Here is a 23,220-nt window from a genome sequence, read left to right as displayed (position 1 = left end):
GTCGGACGTTCCAAGAGGGGCGTCGACAAAGACCTGGTAACCATCGGGATGTGTAGTCAGCAGAAGATCTAATAAGGACGGCATGTGGCTATCCACATCCGGGAGCCGCGTTGGCGACTCAACCAATTGGGACAGACCATACGCCAATGCAAAATTATGCACAGATCGCCCTGCGTAGTCTGTGGTACGTGATCCAAGCCATTCGGCATTGTGCCCGTTGAAATCACCCAAGACCACGATTTCAGCGGAGGGGATCTGTGCAAGCACGACGTCAATTGCAGCTTGAACGCAGCCCATGAGATGATCGGTTTCTGCGTTACCACTATGGGACCTGTAGACACACGCATAGATACGGACGCGGTCGTCTAAATCTACGCGGAGCCAGAGAGTAGACAGGTCCCTACCCTCAAAATTGTCGAGACGGCGACAGCAGATATCCTCCCTAACGTACACACATACCCCGGCATGAGGCAAAAAGTTGTGCTCAATTTTGTACCCGGGGTACGTTAAATATGACGTATCGCTAGGTCGAGATATCTGCGTCTCTGTAAGGAAACACAAGGCCGGCTGCGCCGTCTCAAGGTGGTGGTGGACGGCGATTAAATTGGAGTGAATTCCCCTGATATTGCAAAAGTCCACGTTGAGCGTGGAGCGGGGTGCCGTGGTGTTACTGCCTCGTTTGTCCTCGGTCATGCGCGGTTCAGTGCCCACCCCAGAATACGAAGGGCGGCCCGAGCGAGAGTGCTCGGGGAGGGATTCTCCGGCTCTGGTAGAGCTGGTACCCTCCTGGGGTAATATCTTTTTACGGACCGCTCTCATAATTTGTGTGGGGGGGGGGGGAAGGGATGGCCTCCGGTCCTCGACACTAACCTATGCGAAACATAGCGGCACTAGGCCGCTACTTCACGCCGGTAATCTGTGCGAGTGTGGTAATTAACCCGGACGAGTCTGGCCCGATTGTGCTGACGTCATAAGACGGCAGCGTGACTCTCCCACTTCTAAAAAAGCCCTTAGTCGCCTCTTACGACACCCATGGGCCTGGGACTCCCCTATTCTTTTTACGCCCCGGAGAAAGTACAGGGCAAAACTGTTTAAAAGTCATCATAGCTAGGAATGGTGCAGCCTTGGTGCCGTATGTAACAGTAGCTAGATGGTAATTTTTAAGTGGTTGTTTGGGATGGTCACGCTAAACAATTTTTTGCAAAGGTTGGTCTTTCTCATTGAGTAACACTTGCCTAAATATTTTTTCGATGTCAGGAGTAAAAGCAATTTCATATTGAAGCCAACTAATAATAAGGGTGAGTAAATCCTTCTGTTGATTTGGCCCACTATACATTAAATCGTTTAAAGAATACCCCGTCGAAGTTTTAGCTGATGCGTTAAAAACGACACGAGTTGCAGTGGTCAATGACTCCGCGCGTATTACACAATGGTGTGGTAAATATGATTCCGGTGTCTGGTTACCGGAACATTGCTTCATATGGTTAAATTCAATGTATTCGTTAATGAATTGCTTATAATTCTCTTTAATGGCTATGTTTTTGATAAAACGTTTCTCTAATTGGTGAAATTGGGCGACCGCTTTAGTTCTGGACTCTCCCAATTTTTCTTTAAAATCTGCTGATCTGATCTGATCCAGCCGTTCAGAGAGCACTGGGTCCCCGAAAATTCGAGCTGCTCTACGTTGCACGCGGTCAAATGGATCGAGCAATACTCCATGTGTGGCCGGACTTGCGCTTTGTAGAGCGCTAGTATGTGGGCCGGCTTGAAGTATTGCCGTGCTCTATTAATGACGCCCAGCGTCTTCGAAGCGAATTTGGCTGTGCCCTCCAGATGACCACGGAATTGGCAATCGCTCGAGATTTCGAGACTCAGTATTCCGATACTAGGCGAGGCTTTAAGGGAAGTGTTGTCGAAGAGCGGTGATACGACAAATGGGTTTTTTTTAGTGGTAAACGCGCAAACTTGAGTCTTCTGGGGGTTAAATTGGACAAGGTTCAATTTACCCCATTCCGCGACCTTCTCGAGAGAGGACTCGATAGAAGACACAAGTTTCTCCCGGCACTGGTCGACGATTTCCCGAGAGAGACCTGCATGGCCCGGGTATACAGCATCACCAGTGCTGTTGTCTGCATAGCAATGTATGTTAGAGGTGTCCAACATATCACTGATATGCAGAAGAAACAGCGTGGGAGATAGCACACAGACTTGGGGCACTTCAGCGTTCGGCTTTGGGTTCGAGCAATATCCGTCGACAACGACTTTTATCCTGCGCCCAAATGATGGAAGTTTTGAGAAGAGCTCCTTGTACCATACATGATCAAAGGCCTTCGCTATATCCAGGCTAACTGCCAGGCCTTGGTTTCAATAGCCGCCGCCCATCTATTTGTTAGGTATACCAGAAGATCACCTGCCAACCGACCATGGCGAACTGTACTGCCGGTCGATGATCAATTGGTGACCCTCTAGGTATACCAAGAGCTGGCGGTTAATTATGCTCTCCATGATTTTGGAGAGCAGGGAGGTAATAGCGATAGGCCTGTAGTTTGTTGGATCTGAACTGTCTCTTTATTTTTGGATCGGATGGACAATGGCTTACTTCCATGAGTCAGGGACTACGTCTTATGAATAAGAGTGCCGGAATAAACACGTTAGCACCGGCGTCAACTCGGAGGCAGACGTTCTAAGCCCGATTAGAGAAATACCATCGGGCCCACTCGACTTCCTGACGACCAACGAAAACAGAGCAAGCCGAACAGTTTTTTGTCTGAACTGTACTTCAGGCATTGAGCTCTGACACCGCGGGATGCTCGGCGGTGATTTCTGTTGGCGTCAAGAGTCGAGTTGGAGGCGAAATCTGCATTTTTTGATATTGAGAGGTAAATGTTTGTCACTCAACCATTCAATAATCCGATTTAAATATTCCTGCAGTAAGATCACATCGGCAGGATAGTTGACACAACTTGTAAGTCGTCAGCAAACAATGGGTACTGAGAATGCAATGTAATTTCAGAGATGTCCTTTATAAATGCAAGGAAAAGTTTCGGACCTAAGAGAGAACCTTGTGGAATCCTATGGACTATCAACTGAATAGTAGATTTTGTGGATGAAGCCAGGAATGAAGTTTAGAATAAATAAGCCAAAATATGAAAGTTATCTTAGAGGTACATCTGTCGGGTTGAGAGTGACGCAGCATCTGTACGAGGGGACGCGCTCACCGGCCAGGATCTCGGCGCGCACGAGCGGCGAGGCGTCCCGCACCAGGCGGGCCGCCAGCAGCACGGCCACCTGGTGGTCCAGCGCGTTGGCGTGGTCGGAGCGCGGCCTCAGTTAAGAGTGACGCAGCATCTGTACGAGGGGACGCGCTCACCGGCCAGGATCTCGGCGCGCACGAGCGGCGAGGCGTCCCGCGCCAGGCGGGCCACCAGCAGCACGGCCACCTGGTGGTCCAGCGCGTTGGCGTGGTCGGAGCGCGGCCTCAGTTAAGAGTGACGCAGCATCTGTACGAGGGGACGCGCTCACCGGCCAGGATCTCGGCGCGCACGAGCGGCGAGGCGTCCCGCGCCAGGCGGGCCACCAGCAGCACGGCCACCTGGTGGTCCAGCGCGTTGGCGTGGTCGGAGCGCGGCCTCAGTTAAGAGTGACGCAGCATCTGTACGAGGGGACGCGCTCACCGGCCAGGATCTCGGCGCGCACGAGCGGCGAGGCGTCCCGCGCCAGGCGGGCCACCAGCAGCACGGCCACCTGGTGGTCCAGCGCGTTGGCGTGGTCGGAGCGCGGCCTCAGTTAAGAGTGACGCAGCATCTGTACGAGGGGACGCGCTCACCGGCCAGGATCTCGGCGCGCACGAGCGGCGAGGCGTCCCGCGCCAGGCGGGCCGCCAGCAGCACGGCCACCTGGTGGTCCAGCGCGTTGGCGTGGTCGGAGCGCGGCCTCAGTTAAGAGTGACGCAGCATCTGTACGAGGGGACGCGCTCACCGGCCAGGATCTCGGCGCGCACGAGCGGCGAGGCGTCCCGCGCCAGGCGGGCCGCCAGCAGCACGGCCACCTGGTGGTCCAGCGCGTTGGCGTGGTCGGAGCGCGCGGCGGGCGCGGCCCGCAGCAAGCAGCCCAGCGCGAAGGCCACGGCGGCGCGCGCGGGCGGCGCGGCGGCTGCCAGCAGCGCGGCCAGCTTCTCGTGCGCCAGGTCGCGCGCGCCCGCGCCCCGCGCCGCCTCGCAGCCGCACCAGCCGCGGCCCAGCGCGATGCACGCCCACTGCTGCAGCGCGTCCCCCGCGCCCGCGCCCGCCTCCTCGCCGCTCACCTGCTCCAGGCACGCCGATATCATGGAGCACTGCGCGCGACACACACTTATATTATATTACTTATTATTATAACACCGATACCCAAAAATCACATAAGAGATGATATTACTGAATGTAGACCTACTTCAAAATTATGTGTATTAGGTAAACTTTTGGAAAAACTGTTACAGATCAACTAGCCTTTGCCTTTCGATATTATATAACGCCCTACCAGCATGGTTTCTTGCACGGTAGATCTTTAGACACAAATCTAATAACTTTCATCGACTTTGTACTTAATACAATGGATAATAAACTACAAGTAGACGTCATGTAATCCGACTTTTCTAAGGCGTTCGATAAAATTTTACACCTGATTTTTAATAAATGTATTCTATATGGTGTTTTCCCTGAAGTAAGGAAACGTGCAAACATTGTACCAGTTCATAAGAGCGGCTCTAAACATTTAGTGGAAAACTATCGTCCCGTTTCTATTTTATGCGAAGTAGCAAAGGTTTTTGAACGACTTGTTCATAATGAACTTTATCCTGTTGTCCGTAGTACAATTTTAGAGGAGCAACATGGTTTTGTTAAAAAGCGATCTACTATTACCAACCTAATTAATTTCACTTCTCTTCTATTTAATAATATGGACAATAACGTTCAAACAGATGTGATTTATACTGATTTTATGAAGGCATTTGACAAGGTGGACCATGAAATTATGTTAGGTAAAATTGCTTTTAATGGTATACGTGGTAATTTGTTACGCTGGTTTTCTTCTTATATTACAAAAAGAACTCAAAAAGTAGTTATTAATGGATTTAGGTCTGAAAGTATAGATGTCACTTCTGGCGTACCTCAGGGCTCCATACTTGGACCTCTCCTGTTTATTATTTATATTAATGACATAAAGCAGTGTTTTGATAATTGTAAATTTTTACTATATGCTGATGATCTAAAAATATTCAACTCAATTACAAATCTCAACGATTGTGAGTTAATCCAACAGGACCTAAATAGATTATCTGATTATTGCAGAAAGAATAAATTAACATTAAGCCTACATAAATGTAATTCTATCAACTTTTCAAAAAAACAATGCATTATTAATTATAATTATTCTCTTTCTAATGTTACGTTGAGTAAAGTTTTATCTGTTAGGGACCTAGGAGTTATCTTGGATAATAAATTACACTTAAATCTTCATATTGACAAAATTGTTAACACTGCTTTCAAAATGTATGGATTTATCATGAGAACATCCATTGACTTTAAGAAGCCCTATACTTTTTTACATTTATATAAATCCCTTGTACGTTCCCAATTGGAATATGCCGTTCCTATTTGGCACCCTTTTTATAAAAAGTATTACGAAATGATAGAAAATGTCCAACGTAAATTCTTAAGATCCATGAGTTACAGATGCTATGACAATTACAATATGTCGTACGCAGATTTGATAGATAAGTATAAACTACTATCCCTTCAATCAAGGCGCAAACTTCTTCAATGTATGTTTCTGCACGGCATTATACATAGCAAATTTGATTGTACAGAATTGACCAACAAATTAAATTATGTTATTCCTAGAACAGCCCATATCCGGGGACTGTGTAATCGTAAACTTTTTGCAACAGGTAAATTTCGTACTAATGCAGGAATAAGATCACCTCTGCATCAATTAGTTGACAATTACAACAAAGAATTCATTAGTGTTGACATTTTCCATTTATCCGAGAGCCAGTTCAAGTGCCAAATTAAAAAAAAAAATACTGGATAATATTTGATTTATTTACATACATTCTTTTAAATGCCTACTAAACATCATAAGTACTTTAGGTTAATATCATTGTATATATAGTCATAATTTAGTGTAGATTTGTGTAGATAATTATTTCTTTTGTTTTCCTTTTTGTGTTTATTAATTGTTTGATTTTTATAAATTTAATTTACTCCAACTAGCCATAATATTAAGAACATTGTTTATTTCTCTTTAGTTTCAATTAGTTTTGTATAAACATTTATTTTTGTACGTAACATTGAATACCTCTAAGTTTTTCATAGTAAGATGTGGATAGCGTATCTGACTACAATTTTATTAGACTTAATTGTTATTTCTTTATGTATCTACTTTGTAAGTTGTAGTTGTTTGCTTTTCCTAATAAAAAAAAAAAAAAAAAAAATATGCCTTTGGAGAAGCTTTGGGCTGCCGGAGTGCATGGCGAACTATTCCGTTGGGTCTAGTCCTATAAAAGTCTTCGTCCTCAAGCAGTTTCCACCAGGGGTTACATATCAGACTTTTTATCAGTACTTTCTGGGGTCCCGCTAGGATCACACTTGGGACCAGTATTGTTTACCATATACATTAAAGACATTACTAGTTACATTCGTTACTGCAAAGTTCTCCTTTATGCAGATAATATTAATCAAATGTCTCACTTGGATCCCTTTACCACTAATATAAGAACCTTTAAAAAATCACTAATTAACGATTTTTTTACAAAAAGCAATTAATGTTGGTTTGTTTTCTTTTGGTATTCGGGTTGTGTTATTGTTAATTTCCTAATACTTCCTGAATATTTACATCAATAATTAATAACTTCATTATAATTTGTGGGCACTAAAGGCCCTCATCTATTAAGAATTAGAATGAGATTTTTTTTGTACATGACTGTTTGCTGCCAAAATAAAATAAAATTACGATTCAAGTTGTGCCTACTAGTATGTATGAACGGCTCACTTAGGGTATGTTCCGATATGCACTGTGACCACTGTACAGTGTGACGTCAATTTAGTATACTGTGAAGCCTTTATAGTTAGTTATACTAGTTACTCTATAAAACAGATCACAATCCCGTATACTGTCAGCCGCATTTTTTGATGCAGCATTCAAATGAGTGTATTAAAGTTTTCTAATTCATTGAAAAAACTGTTGTTGGACTACTGTCAAATTAAAAATATTTGGGATTAAACTGTAGGTATTGTTTATAAAACGTTAGACACTCGAGTGGTTTTGACTGATCACGTGATCAAAGTACTGTGCGCCTTACTTCGAAAACACCAGTGCTCACAATAGAATATGGCGGCGATTTATGACGTCATATATTTCCCTAGGGTACTGCGGCAGTATACTGGCAGTCCATAACGGAATGAATTTTTCTAGTGATAGCACTGTGCAGCGCTCGCAGTGCATATCGGAACATACTCTATATAGATATTGTAAGACATCTGAGATCAGAGAAGCCTGAGAGTTATATACAATTCGCGATGCATCTATCTGACACTATAGTTTTACAATCGGGTGTTTTATTTTATCTATGCATTCCCTTTTGACAGACAAGCGTAACTGTATCAATTTTGAAACAGTTCTTAACAACTGATCTCTAGGGAAAAAAAAACACCTGATCAATGTGCAGTAGCATTCAGTCCGACTGCAGACTCTTTACCGAACGATAGTTTCAAATGAATCTGTATCATGTTATCTTCCTGCGGTGGTGCGGTGCGGGCGCGGCTCACTCACCTGCAGAGCGGCCTCCTGGCCCGGCGGGTAGTTGTCCACGATGCCCGCCAACACGAAGGCAGCCAGTGTGCGGTGCGCGCGCTGTTCACGTCAATCATTTTAATCATTGGCATAAAATACGTGTTTATTATCTGATGGTGGCACAAACATTATTAAAGGTAAAACTAAAATACGCCTAATGGGAGTTTAATATCATGATAATTTATACGTCTAGATGTTTATACGCGAAACAGTAAATGTTCAATATTTTTATCGATCGATACTTCATAGGGAAATTTGGAATAAATTAAATAAAAATAGTGATAAGTATTGATTTACATGAAAATAATTTTATTTGCTTTTTTAATGCACATGCAAATTGTGAGTATTGCCACAAAACCGCATGGTTTGAAGGCATTTTTTGCAGCGTTCGCTTTTTTTCATTTATCATGAAATATTGCCACACATTAGACTGGTGGACCCTTTTTCAATAAACAAATAATAATAAAGTACTCAATGAATGCGTTTAACACAAAACAGCTGACATTACGAGCGCAAACCAAAAACAAAGCAATAGTCGATGACAATCACGCACGACACTTCTACTGACAGCGACTGGCGGCATAATAAACAAGCTGGACAACTACATTAAATTAGGAAAAGAATAAGTCTAAAATATTTTATATAAAACAAGAGCGTTTTACGTATCAACAAAGAATGTGTTCAAATGAAATTGTAATTTTGGTATTTCGATTATTATTTTAAAGTATCGATACAAGAAGAACTTGGTATCGGAAGGAATCTATGTAATTTTTACTCTGAGCGGCATCAAGATTTTGGCATTCACTTTGACAAGATATTAAATCTCATTTACAGCCCAGTCATTTCACTAGATAGTGCGCCTTTTTTTTCTGCCCTTTTTTTTATATTGCCCTTCAAACCAAAACATAATAGCCGGCACTACGCAGCTGCCCCCCTGGCGAATAAAGACATTTTAAAAAAGGGGGATAATAAAAAATTATTATGAAAATAATGTAAGGACCTACCACTTTAAAAAAGATATCTATATTTGATCAAACCAAGAATGTTTTGTTGTCTACTAGCAATGATTGATGATGAAACACTCACGTCAACAGTGGAGTCCTGCAGAATTGCGAGAAAGTATTTGTGCTCCTTGGCGTTCACCAGCTCCACTTGGCAACTCTGTGGGAAGTTGAACATCAATAAATAGGACACAGTGTACCAATATAGGCACTTCTCTAAGTTATGAAACTAATTAATGTGGGCAAAAAGTAAAGGTGCATTAATCAATATTATTTTTGATAGGCAATTAAATGCTTAATTTGATTTAACATTTTACGTTCGCAAGGACATGTATAATGGTAACGACATAAGCTACCCCTATTTGTGGGGAGGTGCTGGCTCCTTGTCAGTGTGGTCTGTGCTGTTAAACCAAACTCAATATTTACAAATATAGATAAACTTTAAGGGAGCTTTCTTCTATCGTTCCAAGCACGAATTATAGCGATTGGAGGAGTAATATTAAATTTTTTCTTGCTTGCATATTGAAACAAGTCTGAATCTTCTTTAACACCGTCTACAGGAAGTGACTTGAACTGATTGTGGGTAGGCGTTTTCTTATATTTTGATGTTCGCTATTTATTTGGAGGATGTTTCGTCTTGTATGTTCGTGTAATCATTCGCACAACCTTATTTATGTTGGACTAAAATTTGTGCGTGCTTTCGAACGCACAATTTTTTTTTTGTCTATAATCTATAAATTGTTCAGACTATGTATTAATATATTAAGGATATGTATTACTCGCCTGTATTTTGGGTTAGTAAAATTGTGACATCGTATTGACTGGTTGTTTTAAAAGTTTACAATATAGGTGTCATTAATATCATGGTACAAAGCGACGGCGGTCTGACCGGATCCTCGGCGATGATGTGCGCCCAGATGTAGAGCATGGCGGGGCGCAGGTCGGGCGCGGAGGCCTGCAGCAGCTTGAGCATGTAGGGGAAGATGCCCACGTCCAGCACGGCGCGCACGGCCCACGGGCCCAGCGCCAGGAACCGGCACAGGATCTGCAGCGCGCGCAGCCGGTGGAGCGTGCTGAGCAGCACCTGCAGCACCATGGGCAGCTGCTCCGGGGACCCGCGCGCCGCCGACCCTGGGGTATTATAGAGCAGTGTACTCGGCATGGTTCATGTGTCGCCGAACTATGTGACGCGGCTTAAGTGTAAAGGGCGAATGCCTCGCCTCTCGGGTCAACTCGACTTCAAGCTGAAATATTTAGTGTATTATAGAAAGGTTGACTCACATTCGCCCAGCTCGAGCCACAACTGGAAGGCGGTGAGCTGGTCCCTGAAGAACGTGGAGGGCACGTAGGGCTGCGGCCGCTCCGTCACCAGCGACGGCAGCTGCGCCAGCGACAGCTCCAGAGTGTGCTCCCACGCGGCCCACAGCGGGTGGCGGGCTGACCAGGCGAGATACATGTCAGAGAACATTTTAATACTTCAACTAGTTTAATAGGTGCAACAATATCAGTAAGTGGTATATATAGTATCGTCAGCTGGACGGAGGTGGTGTGGTGTCAGCTCACCGAGCGAGGGCAGCGCCGGGCTCGACACGGGCGTGCAGTTGTACGAGCGCATCACGCGGTCCGCCAGCAGGAAGTTGCGGCTCAGGCTGGCCGTGAGCAGGTCCGCACGGAACAGCTGCTGGAAGGTCTCCGAGGGCAGGGAGGTCCAGGCGATCGTGTCCGTGATCGCCGTGAAGATCCAGTTGAGCTCACCCAGCATTGTGCGGCGGTCGGTCACCTGCCCGGGGATTCTGAAATAACATACATAATATACTGTGTTCAAAAAAACCCTCTAAGATACGGATATGAAATAGATTGTAGAGACACCACTAAAAATAAAACAATAATAACATTTCATATTAAATGATTTCAAAGATCTTGAAAACCCCTGATTTATTTAATCTACCAGTAAACTAAGGTTATCGCCCTGAACTAGGTCCAATAACGTAGAGCTAGTGTCAGCTGAGTCAAACGAAACTCAAACGAAAAAGACGGGAAATCTTCCCTCACGCCGTATACCGCTGTGCTTTTACCGATGCCGCCAATCACGTAAGTACAATTATGGCTTTACAAAATAAGTATTACTTTAAAAAATATGTCGCAAGTCGCCATGGCCCAAATGAGAAAGCTCATGGTCGCCCATAGGGCAATAGAGAGGGCTATGCTCAGAGTTTCCCTGCGAGATAGAATTAATTGAGGAGATACGGATTTGGATATAAAACCAAAGCTGAAAAATCCGATATAGCCCAGATGATTGGAAAACTGAAGTGGCATTGGGCAGGACACGTAGATCGAAACACAGATAGTCGTTAAGGCAGTAAAGTTCCGGAAGTAGTCCTCCACAAGATGGACCGATGATATGGTTACGATCGCCGGAATATAATATTTTTTAGAATAGGTTGGATGAGGGCAGCGCAGGACGGATCTGCGGGGAGATCTTTAGGGGGGAGGCCTTTATCCAGCAGTAGTACACCTTTCGGCTGATATGAAGATGATACGAAACTATTGTATAACTAGCTGTCCGTGAGGATGTCGGCGTGAACGTTATAACCCTGCATCTAGTGTGATAATATTGAAGCCTAGTATGTTGGCCCGACAGGGACTAGGGACATATATTTTAAATGAGATTGGTGTGGTTGGGCGGTGGTGCTACAACTCACTTATCAATGAGGTCAATGAGGTCGGCCCGTGTGGCGCGCGGCCTGCTCCGCAGCACGAACCACTTCATGGCCATCTTGACGGGCGTGGTGAGGCAGGCCGTGAACAGGTCTGCGGGCAGCTCGGGCGACATGGGCAGGCTCTGGCCGGCCGCGCACGCGCCCAGCTGGATGCAGTTCTTGTACGAGACGGGGGGCCCCACGGCGTCTCTGCCTTTCGCTTTTAAATCTTTCTGAGGACATTGTTCGAGTACTTTTATTATCAAAAGAAAAAATCTGGTGTCTTAGTTCACGAAACAGAAAAAACTATTGGAAGTGGAATGTGGGGTTACCCTGTCGCCAATATTGTGTACAAATTTATCTACTCGAGTCTCAAGTGAGACCAGTTGTTTGATGTCGAGTGAAGCATAATTATCTTTTAAATACAAATATGCCTTAGTGTGCGATTTTTGACTGTAGCAATCATATCTGCAATAAAAATATATCCAACGCAGGGATTTCCTATCACCGGTAATCATAATTTTCCGATTTAAATACAATTACTGACTTTTTATGTGTTATGCAAAATATACAATTAAAAATGAACCATTATATTACGACGTATGATTCATTTACCTTTACGTTTAATCAATGCTACTTATATTAGAAAATTTATTGTAAACGGGTAATGTGTTAACACTTTTGTTTTAACAATGTGTGAGTTAGCCAGTGGTTTAATGTTCAAAATACGAAGGAGCTAATAATGCCATGCGTAGCTGACTGTTAACGACTTGTCAATCAAAATCGGTTACATTAATAATAGATTAGCTCGGTCAAAGGCGAGGTTCCTGTTCAAAGCATGCCAGTTTTAAATAATAACACTGATAGCAACCTCGTACTCCCTGTAGTGCTGCTTGGCGAACATGTGGAACATGTTGATGATGGTGCCCGCGTTGGAGCAGTCGTACACGTAGAGCGAGGGCGCCCCCATCCAGGTCTGCAGGTCGAACATGGACAGCGGGATGTACTGCGTGTACGCCTGGATAACACAATACAATTCAACAACCTGCTGCTGTTACACTTGGAAGACGAACGGACTCCAGACCCAGGTGCTGTGATTGCTTATAACTAATTCTAGGCTTCATAACATACATAATAGCTTTAAGGGTAAATGTATACACTTCTATAATAAAGTCCCAGCCACTATTCAGGCATTATCTATAAATAAATTTAAACAAACCTTGGGGCAAGGTTTGTTTCCCTTCGGATGATCCTAGTGCCTGCGCCGTTGCAGTAGCCGATACTTACTTGATGATTTATACCAAGCTCTGTAGTACCGATCGGTGGCAGATCACAGCCTTGGTTCAATGCGTGAGCAGCATCTAACTGCAAAAAACAGGCGTATCGAACTTGGATTGCGGCGCTGGGCTCAAAGGATCCGAACTGCAAAGTTCTGAAGAGGAAATATAACCGTGCCTCCAGATTTTTTAAACAGCAAATCGCCCGTGCGAAATCGAAGCACATCGTCAAAATTGGCGAGCAGCTTTCCAGTAACCCCACCGGAACACGCAAGTTCTGGTCGTTGTCGAAAGCTGCTCTTGGTAACTTCAACCAGCCGTCCATGCCGCCGTTGCACTTCAGGAATGACACCCTGGCCCATACGGCAAAAGAGAAGGCCGTTCTCCTGTGCACTCTTTTTGCCTCCAACTCGACTCTTGACGACAACGAAAAAACACCGCCGATCATCCCGCGGTGGCAGAGCTCCATGCCTGAAGTACAGTTCAGACAAAAAACTGTCAGGCGAGCTCTGTTTTCGTTGGACGGCAGGAAGTCGAGCGGGCCGGATGACATTTCTCCAATCGTGCTTAGAACGTGTGCCCCTGAGTTTACGCCGGTGCTAACACGTTTATTCCGGCACTCTTATTCAAAAGGCGTAGTCCCTGACTCATGGAAGTCAGCCCTTGTCCATCCGATCCAAAAAAAAGGAGACAGTTCGGATTCGGCAAACTACAGGCCTATAGCGATTACCTCCCTGCTTTCCAAAATCATCGAGATCATAATTAACCGCCACCTCTCGGTATACCTTGAGGGTCACCAGTTGATCAACGACCGGCAGTACGGCTTTCGCCATGGTCGGTCTACTGGCGATCTTCTGGTATACCTAACACATAGATGGGCGGCGGCTATTGAAAGCAAGGGAGAAGGCCTGGCAGTTAGCCTGGATATAGCGAAGGCCTTTGATCGTGTATGGCACAAGGCGCTCCTCTCAAAACTTCCATCATTTGGGCTTCCCGAGAGCTTATGCAAGTGGACCTCCAGCTTCCTCACTGGGCGCAGCATAAAAGGCATAAAAGGCATTTATTTTCTCAAAATTGATTCCTTTAGAATTCTTTTTGATGTCATTTCTTATACTACTAGATACTACTACCGCTTCGGAAACAAATGGCGCTCTGAGAGAGAAGAAGCGGCGCAAGAAACTCTCCCAGCATTCTTTTTTTTTTTGCGCTCTTTTCAATAAAAATATACAATATTGTACAGTTGCTATAAAATAATCACAATCTAGTCCCAGGCTGTCCGATCATTTAGATATTCAGCAGTGGAGTAATAGGATTTACGACAGAGCCATTTTTTATAAAACATTTAAATTTATTTATAGACAATGCCTGAACAGTGGCTGGGACTTTATTGTAGAAGTGTATACATTTACCCTTAAAGCTATTATGTATCTTATGGTACGTACAGGTCGTTGTCGACGGTTATTGCTCGATTCCAAAGCCCGTGAACGCTGGAGTGCCCGAACGCTGTGTCTATCTCCCACGCTGTTTCTTCTGCATATCAATGATATGTTGGACACCTCCAACATACATTGCTATGCAGACGACAGCACTGGTGATGCCGTATACACGGGCCATGCAGGTCTCTCTCGGGAAATCGTCGAACAGTGCCGGGAGAAACTTGTGTCTTCTATCGAGAAGGGCGCTGAATGGGGTAAATTGAACCTTGTCCAATTTAACCCCTAGAAGACTCAAGTTTGCGCGTTTACCAGTAAAAAAACCCCATTTGCCGTATCACCGCTCTTCGACAGCACTTCCCTTAAAGCCTCGCCTAGTATCGGAATACTGGGTCTCGAAATCTCTAGCGATTGCCAATTCCGTGGCCATCTGGAGAGCAAAGCCAAATTGGCTTCGAAGAAGGTGGAGGTCATTAATAGAGCACGGCAATACTTCAAGCCGGCCCACATTCTAGCACTCTACAACATTCCGCAAAGCAACAGCTGTGAAGGTGAAGACGTACGAAAAGTTTTATATGATGAGAATCTTATCGCAGATAAACTAGATAAATACGATTGGCATAAACTTTTAGTAATTACGTGTCCACTAATTTTATATAATAAAATTTATTCTATTTTTAGCAGTATTTATTTGGAATCTCAAAATGAAATTATAGTAAAACAGAAGCGAAAACCTCAACCGTGGGTTACCAAAGACTTATACTGCATGCTTCTAAAACGAGATGCTTTATTTCGCGCGTGGAAAGCGTCCTATAATAATATTAACAAACGATTACAGTACACAAAATTCAGAAATAAAGTAAATAAAGAAATAAATGCTGCTAAAAATAAATATAGGCAGAGTCAAATAGAATTATGTAAAGGAGATTATAGGAAAATATGGAGGAATATTAATAGCTGGATAGGAAGGGTGAAACCTAATATAGATAGTGTAATTATGAAGTACATAGGAAAAACCAATAATTTGATAAATATTTGTGATGAATTTTCAAAAAGTTTTACGAAAGAAATCATAGATTTAAAACATGTTTGTAATATGAAATTGTTAGACCGAACGACATATGTAAATCTAAATAATGTATCCTTCAGATTTGCTAAACCCTCATCGAGGGATATTTATAAAATAATCAACAGACTTAATATTGAAAAATCTCCTGGTATAGATAAGATAAGAGTTAAAGACTTAAAATTTATAAACGAAAAGATTAGTCCAGTTTTAGCGCATTTTATAAATATTAGTGTTTTAACTGGATTATATCCGAATATATTAAAAAGTGCATTAATTAGACCTGTTTATAAAAGTGGTAGCCATTACGAATATACTAATTATAGACCAATAGCAATATTATCAGTGATAAATAAGATTGTTGAAAAAATAATTGTAGGACAAATTTGCTCCTTTTTAGAAAAATTCAGTATGTTGACACCTCACCAGCACGGCTTCAGACAGGGGCGCAGCACTAAAACAGCGCTTAACAACTTTTCCAACTTTATAAATGATAGTCTAAATAGTGGAAAGCAGGTAATAGCTCTCTTTCTAGACTACAAAAAGGCATTTGAAACTTTAGACCATGATGTGTTGCTGCAAGCCATGGAAGAATGCGGAGTGGGGGGTAAAATGAATCAGTGGTTCAGAAACTACCTCTCTAATCGGACAATAAACACGATGATAAATGGAACCACTGGTGAAGAGGCTAAGGTGACCCTAGGGGTGCCGACTGGCTCTGTATTTGGCGCTATTGGATTTACAATGCTTGTCAACAGTGTAGTTAACGTCGTGCAAAAATGTAATATTTATATGTATGCTGATGACATGTGCCTATTATATGCGTCTGAAAACATAGAAAGTGCACAAATGGCAATCCAAGACGATTTCGAAAATATTATAAAATGGGCGCATGACAACAGCATCATATTGAATCTAGAAAAAACTAAGTGTTTGCATATTTTTTCCACCTACAACAGAAATGCAAAAAATATAAACTACAATAATATACCTATAATAGGACATACTTACGAATGTCTACACCGAAATAAAGCAAATTGTAACTGTTCCGCAATAGAATATGTAGAAAAATACAAATATTTAGGATTAGTAGTTGATAAGAACTATAATTTAAAATTACATATTGACGCGCTATGCATAAAATTGAGAGCTATTTTAAGCAAATATTATCAGCTAAGGTACGTAAATAATAAACAAACACTTCGCACTGTGTACTATGCGCTAGTTGATTCGCTTATCAACTACGCTGTTGGTGTGTATGGTCGTACCTACAATACATATACTAAAGAGGTATATATCTTGCAAACCAGATTTATAAAATATTTGGTAAGCAAAAAAGATAAAAATAATTGTAAAGGTGATTATCGAAAACTATATTCACTAACTAAAATACTACCTGTTGATTTAAAAACCAAATTCCAAATAGCAATAGATTTTTATTTTAACGATAGTTTGAAAGTTCCTATAAAAAATAAATATAACTCCAGAAGCGTGAGGGAGGGAAAGTTAATGGTTCCAAAGATTAAAAATTACTACGGCAAAAGATTGAATGAATATGTGGTGCCAGTCATATACAACGAGATAGCGTGGCTGAGGAGTGTTCCCAAACTAAATAAAAATGCAGTTAAATTTAAGATGAAAAATGCGCTGTTGAATAGCATTGAATAACTCTCACTGAATGTTGTTCAATGTTATTCAACAATAACAAGATACAATAATAGATTTAGTAAATGTTTTCTTTTGTCTAATTTGAATAATTCTATTAATGTTTAGTTGTAAGTCCTAATAGTTTAGATTATAGTACGTAGTAGTTAAGTATGTACACATAATTAAATGTTTTTTAAGCGCATTAACTTGCCAACAAACTGTTGAAGTTTGGCAAGATATATTAATAAGTTAAAAATGTACTTATTTAATTTAAAAATTAATAAAAAAAAAAAACAAAGCGCAGGTCCGGCCACACATGGAGTATTGCTGTCATCTCTGGTCTGGCGCACCCCAGTATCTGCTCGATCCATTTGACCGCGTGCAACGCAGAGCAGCCCGAATTGTCGGGGACCCAGTGCTCTGTGAACGGCTGGATCACTTGGCGTTGCGTAGAGACGTCGCTTCATTGTGTGTCTTCTACCGCATTCATCACGGGGAGTGTTCCGAAGAGCTGTTTAACCTGATTCCTGCCGCCGAATTCCACCTTTGCACGACACGCCACAAATTAGGATATCATCCCCACCATCTGGATGTGTGGCGGTCCTCCACAGTGCGGTTTTCAAGGAGCTTTCTTCCTCGTACTACTAAGCTGTGGAATGAGCTTCCTTGTGCGGTGTATCCGGGACGATACGAAATGGGTACCTTCAAGAAAAGGGCGTACACCTTCCTTAAAGGCCGGCAACGCTCTTGTGATTCCTCTGGTGTTGCAAGAGAATGTGGGCGGCGGTGATCACTTAACACCAGGTGACCCGTACGCTCGTTTGTCCTCCTATTCCATAAAAAAAAATGAAAAACAGCTTAGTTTAGAAAGTTGCCAATACTTTTATTGTTTTTTTGTGATAATTTTATAGCGATAGAAATGACTGTACAATATTGTATATTTTTATTGAAAAGAGCGCAAAAAAAGAATGCTGGGCGAGTTTCTTGCGTCGCTTCTTCTCTCTCAGAGCGCCATTTGTTTCCGAAGCGGTAGTAGTATCTAGTAGTTATTAGAAATGACATAAAAAACAATTCTAAAGGAATCAATTTTGAGAAAATAAATGCCTTTTATTTTCCGTAGGAAGTGACAATAACGTAAGATATGGCAACAAAACTTGGTAAAGGTCATAAATTTACATAAGTTCGTAAAGGGACTTTGAAATGGAGAGAAGAACTGATAAGAAACTCCCAGCCCACCTTTTAAATCATACCTATAACAAAGTTGCTTAGACTTCTTAATATTTAAACACTACAATGTTAGGTGGCGTGAGCAGAACCAGACAAGAGCATTACATTACTATCCCCTATATTATCTACTATACTATGTAAGCCAAGCCTTCTTTGACAAAGAAGCTTTAATATATGTCTTGAATTTGTGCTCAGTGAGTCCCAGTATACTGTAAAATTGAATAACAGGACCTATGAAGAAGCCCTTAACTCCTATTTAAAAAAAATATTATTACAGATATTATAGACAATAAATAGACAACAGTATCACCATCATCAGAACACTGTTCACCGATGGTTACAGTAAACGATTCTCACAAACAATGATGCAAGTGAAACCTTTGTTCATTAAATAGCATACTTATTACTACTAGCATAATTATAGACAGAATAGAAAAAAACAAATTTATTCGAAAAATAAAATATTAAATTATAAAAAATACTGTCAGTCAGGTTTGGGGTTTCGAACCATACACCAATCGGCCAACCTGACTTGAAAGCAGTAGTGTTTTAGTGATTCAACTTCACCCCTACTCCACGGCCGGTTGTAATGTGACATGCGATAGATGAACGAAAAAAATTGAGGCGATGTAGTAAAAGTTTCACCTAAAAAAGTTATATTATTGTATTTACTGTTTACGATTTATGACAATATATTAAAAAAAAACTACTTTTTAGATCACGTTCCATCTACATCGACCTATCCATGGTAGGTTTAATGAAAAAATATTGTTTTTTTTTTCTCTTTTTGTGTAAAAATATTAATGCGGTTTACGGAACACATCTAATTACCAAGTTTCAACAGTATAGTTCTTAGTTTAAAAAAAAAATGGCTGTTAAATACGGGCCGACAGACAGACAGACATGACGAACCCATAAGGATTCCTTTTTTGCCATTGGCTACGGAACCCTAATAAAAAGCAACTGTAGAACACTGTAGAAATATTGTTTTTCAGATTTTTTCACGAGCACATTAATTATAGATTACTGTAATAAATGACGTACTTTCCGCCCAGTTGTCATATCAATCACATACAAGGCACTTTCCGTGAAGGTGTAGTAGGTATGAAGAAAGTTTACATAAATACAGAAGAATGGCCTAATAGATTTATTTATACATGACTCTCAAACAACCACATGAGTAGTTGAATCAACTGAGATCACTCAGCTTAAAGGTCAGGTTTACTAAACATTATAAGCTTATAGGATTGTCATAGAATACAATCAAATTAAAGCCGTCGTTGAAATGGTACATTAAAAATTATAATTAAATGCCCGATAGACTCACTCGGTTGAAAACCCATATTTCTCCTTGAGCAGTGGGTTTGGGCACTCCGTGTCCGTTGTAGTGGAACAGCACTCGCTCCTCTTTCGCGTTGCGACGAAGGGAGCAGCACAACTTTTTGATCTGAAACAAATTGTTGATCTTTATAAGACATTGTGACAGAATTGAGTTTAAAAACTAAACATCTCACGGACAAATACGCAACATTGTTGAATATACAAATGTGAAATGACACAACTTTAAGCGATAATTTTGCTTTTACTGAGTGTAGTGTATTGACATCTAGTCTGAACTGAGTATGTGTTAGCAATCATTGTCACTGTCATGACATCGACAGTGACACTCACCGTGTGAGGTTGAGTACTATATATGGAAGGCACAGTACAGCGGAAGGGAGTTCCAATCGGCTATCGGTTGCGAGTGAACGTCTCTGGGTGTAGTGATACATAGTAAAGAACAGGTGTTTCACTCGTGACCAAACGTAGCACATTACACTGAGTTTACTGGAAAAACCGGGATAGCCTGCTGTTATTATTAACACAATTATTAATGTAGTATGTTAGTCCATTTAACCCTCATTTACTACGGTAAACCCGATACACCCACCTGGTGTACGCACCGGAGTCCGGAACAGATTATCAATGGGATCTTTTCATACAGATTACTACGCCACTAAACTGCACGGGTACACCTACTTAACAGTCATCATAAAAAATTCTAAATATTAAAAATTTTGAAACAAAGAGATTGTACATTGAGTATATTAAATTTTAATATACACAACTTTGCGTGGGCGTTTCTCACTTACAAGCTCGTAGCCACGCGGCGAGGCACAAAAAGGTGTCAGTGCCTACGCTAGCGCACGGCTACTAGACTACTTACAGGTTCAAAGAGGATGTAAATACTACGTAATAAAAGGCGGGACTGCCTAAGCAAAATTGAAATTTAGTTTAGTATGAAACGTACAGTTATTTGACATAAGTTTGTAATAGTAGTAATTACAGTATGGGGATTGGCGACGAAGTAATCCGGCTATGTTTGAAAGCGAACTGTTGCTAAAAACGTAGTGGATTTCGGCTATCTCCAGTTTTTACAATACTATAGCTGTCATCTGTCAATCTATCAATCACAGCACGTTTCATACAATCGAGTGAATCGCTTTTTTCGTAGAGTGTTTCGTTAGGCTGTACAGGTTGCTCCGAAACATTACTATAAAAGATTGATCAATTTATATGAACTATGTATGTATTTAATATGATTATAGTTAAGTGGTCCTTGCGTTCATTTAATGTCACCATTGTAGCGTGGAGCTGTATAATAAAAACATTTTGTCCATTTGATCAGACAGACGAATTAGGAGTAAGCACGCAATACGTACAGTAACCTTGTTCTAATTTTATTAATTAAGATTACAATAATCCTATTATAGTTCGTTCGACGACAATATTGAAACTTATCACGCTGGGTCCATCAAAAATTTTAATGTAACTAAACTTAACTCCTGGACACTGGGCTTCGTCTTAATTGTGAGATAATGATACTTCACGCCGGACTACAACCTACCGTGCTATGAGACGGAGTACCGGCTCGCATGACTTCGTCACATCCAACACAGAGCTGTTCTAATCATCGATGATCAAATACTCTGTCAATTGCCCTTATCATTTCATTGCTCGGAGGCGACGTGTGTTTTCGAGCGCATCTATCACGGAGAAATTACATTTACTACTCATATTTTTTTACATTTAAATAAGTTGAAATGTATGAGAGTACTTGGTACATAGATTGAATTTAAAATATTTGGATAATGTGTAATTAATTACCTATAAGAATAAATAGCTATTGATTTGATGTAAATACATGGGGCACACTAAAAGTTTTGCACTTCTAGCTATCTTTATTTTATTATCTTTTATCTTTTTTGAAACGTTGCAACCTTCTTAGTAATAAAAAAAACAATTGGCGGGTTTTGTCAACACTCATTTGTCAATTTTATTTTTATCACACATCAAAGTTACGTACGCAACGAAAATGGAATTAAGTCGAAAAGATTTTAGAGCGATGATTTTTTATGATTTTAAAAGTTCTCTCTCTCTCCGCAAGACTGTGCCGCTCGACTTCAAAATGCTTTTGGGCGAGCAGCACCTTGCTTGAGCACCGTGAGGCGATGGTTTGCTGAATTTGAGAGAGGTTGGGTTTTTTACATGGCGAATTTCATGAAGGAAGCTAAAGGAAGAAAACCCGCGGATTACCTACGAGACAATTCGAGGACTATTGGGGATTGGTATGAGCCAAATTCAGAAAATTTTACATGAAGAATAGAAAGTTCGGAAACTTTGTTGTCGTAAGATCTCTCATGAACTGACAGCGGAGCAGAAGCGGGCTCGCGTGAAATGGTGCTCACATATGCTAATAAAGTACGACCACAGATATTTTAGCAGCTGGGGTGCTGATTATGAGGTGCTGTTTATGACATTGTCACAGGAGTGGATGTATTGTTTTGAGCTGGTGCTGTTATTGTTGGATCAGATCACTGAACTGCTAGTATGTTACTACTTACATCATCAGTCGTTGGGTCCAGCGACTGTTTGTAGCGAGCACGGGGCTGCCATCTCTCGTACTGTGATTGCAATGCATGTCCAATGGTCTCCAAAGCCTTGGTTTGTGATAATGAGTTTGGATCTGAATTAAAAAGAGTAATGGTTAATTAGTGTTTAATTTCACAGATCTATGTATCATAAAAAGTTAGTACATCATGCTAATTCGTTAAGGTCGGTTTGACAAGATCATATTATAAAAAGCAACATAAATGGGTCAGGTTTTAACTAAACTGTTTTGACAATTAATGTTTTATATTAAAGTGATGTATGTGGTAGAAGATGCAGAGAACCCACATCTCTATGCAATGCCTCACTCCTAGATTTAGAGATCAGTATTTGTAAAACACTACACAAGTGTACTACTAGCTAGATATACCACGATAATAATACATAACAAACCACTAAAATGAAATCTTACTATAAATATAAAGGTCGTTCCAAACTCTACAGTAATCCACTTTTGCCAAATGGGGCTTACCTTTGGCTATATATCTATACTAATATATAAAGCTGCAGTGTTTGTTTGTTTGTTTGAACGCGCTAATCTCTGGTACTACTGGTCCAATTTGAATGATTCTTTCAGTGTTGGGTAGTCCATTTATTGAGGAAGGCTATAGGCTATGTTTTTTTTTTGCAAAATTAGGGATCCGTAATAAAATTGCTATTTTGTAACACAAGGTGTAAAATCGAAAACCTATTTTTGCGTGCGCTGCAAAAAGTATTGACAATAGAACAAAATGATGTACAGGCTATAATATAGGCAATATTTTATTACTTATAAAACTATCGCGTGAATTATACTTTATATGACAAAACAATGTTTGCCGGGTCAGCTAGTTATATATATATATATACGGGGTTTTCCAATAGGGACTTGACAATTTTGAATTTAGTTTGTGAATGCAACTTTTCACTTAACATCGAACTGTCACTGTCACTTTATTCAGTAGACATAACTTTTTCACTAATCATCATCAGTGGCCGCTACTTTAAGAGCTCTGATTTTCGGTAGTAATTCTCGCACTAGTAGACAGTCAGTAATAAGTTTAGTGAAAAAGTTTGAGTCTACATATTCGTTGTGTGGTGTGGGTCCAACGAATCGACCGCTGCAAACGTGCC

The 23,220-nt window shown here is 41.3% G+C and overlaps 1 protein-coding gene across 2 annotated transcripts in view; it reads right to left on the bottom strand.

Moving 5' to 3' along the window:
* LOC126969619 (regulatory-associated protein of mTOR) overlaps positions 1 to 23,220 on the bottom strand; it is a 52,166-nt gene that overhangs the window by 25,289 nt on the left and 3,657 nt on the right. For both annotated transcript variants that reach the window (XM_050815166.1, XM_050815167.1), the window contains exons 3-12: positions 22,062 to 22,183; positions 19,505 to 19,624; positions 12,399 to 12,545; positions 11,531 to 11,760; positions 10,392 to 10,621; positions 10,110 to 10,265; positions 9,718 to 9,959; positions 8,914 to 8,988; positions 7,807 to 7,887; positions 3,979 to 4,333 (exon numbers count right to left, since the gene is read on the bottom strand). In XM_050815166.1, the coding sequence (XP_050671123.1) occupies positions 3,979 to 4,333; positions 7,807 to 7,887; positions 8,914 to 8,988; positions 9,718 to 9,959; positions 10,110 to 10,265; positions 10,392 to 10,621; positions 11,531 to 11,760; positions 12,399 to 12,545; positions 19,505 to 19,624; positions 22,062 to 22,183 (1,758 nt within the window). The remainder of the gene's footprint in view (positions 1 to 3,978; positions 4,334 to 7,806; positions 7,888 to 8,913; positions 8,989 to 9,717; positions 9,960 to 10,109; positions 10,266 to 10,391; positions 10,622 to 11,530; positions 11,761 to 12,398; positions 12,546 to 19,504; positions 19,625 to 22,061; positions 22,184 to 23,220) is intronic.

This window comes from Leptidea sinapis, chromosome 18 (genome assembly GCF_905404315.1).
Source record: "Leptidea sinapis chromosome 18, ilLepSina1.1, whole genome shotgun sequence".
NCBI lineage: Eukaryota > Metazoa > Arthropoda > Insecta > Lepidoptera > Pieridae > Leptidea > Leptidea sinapis.
This window is presented reverse-complemented; position numbering and strand designations above follow the sequence as displayed.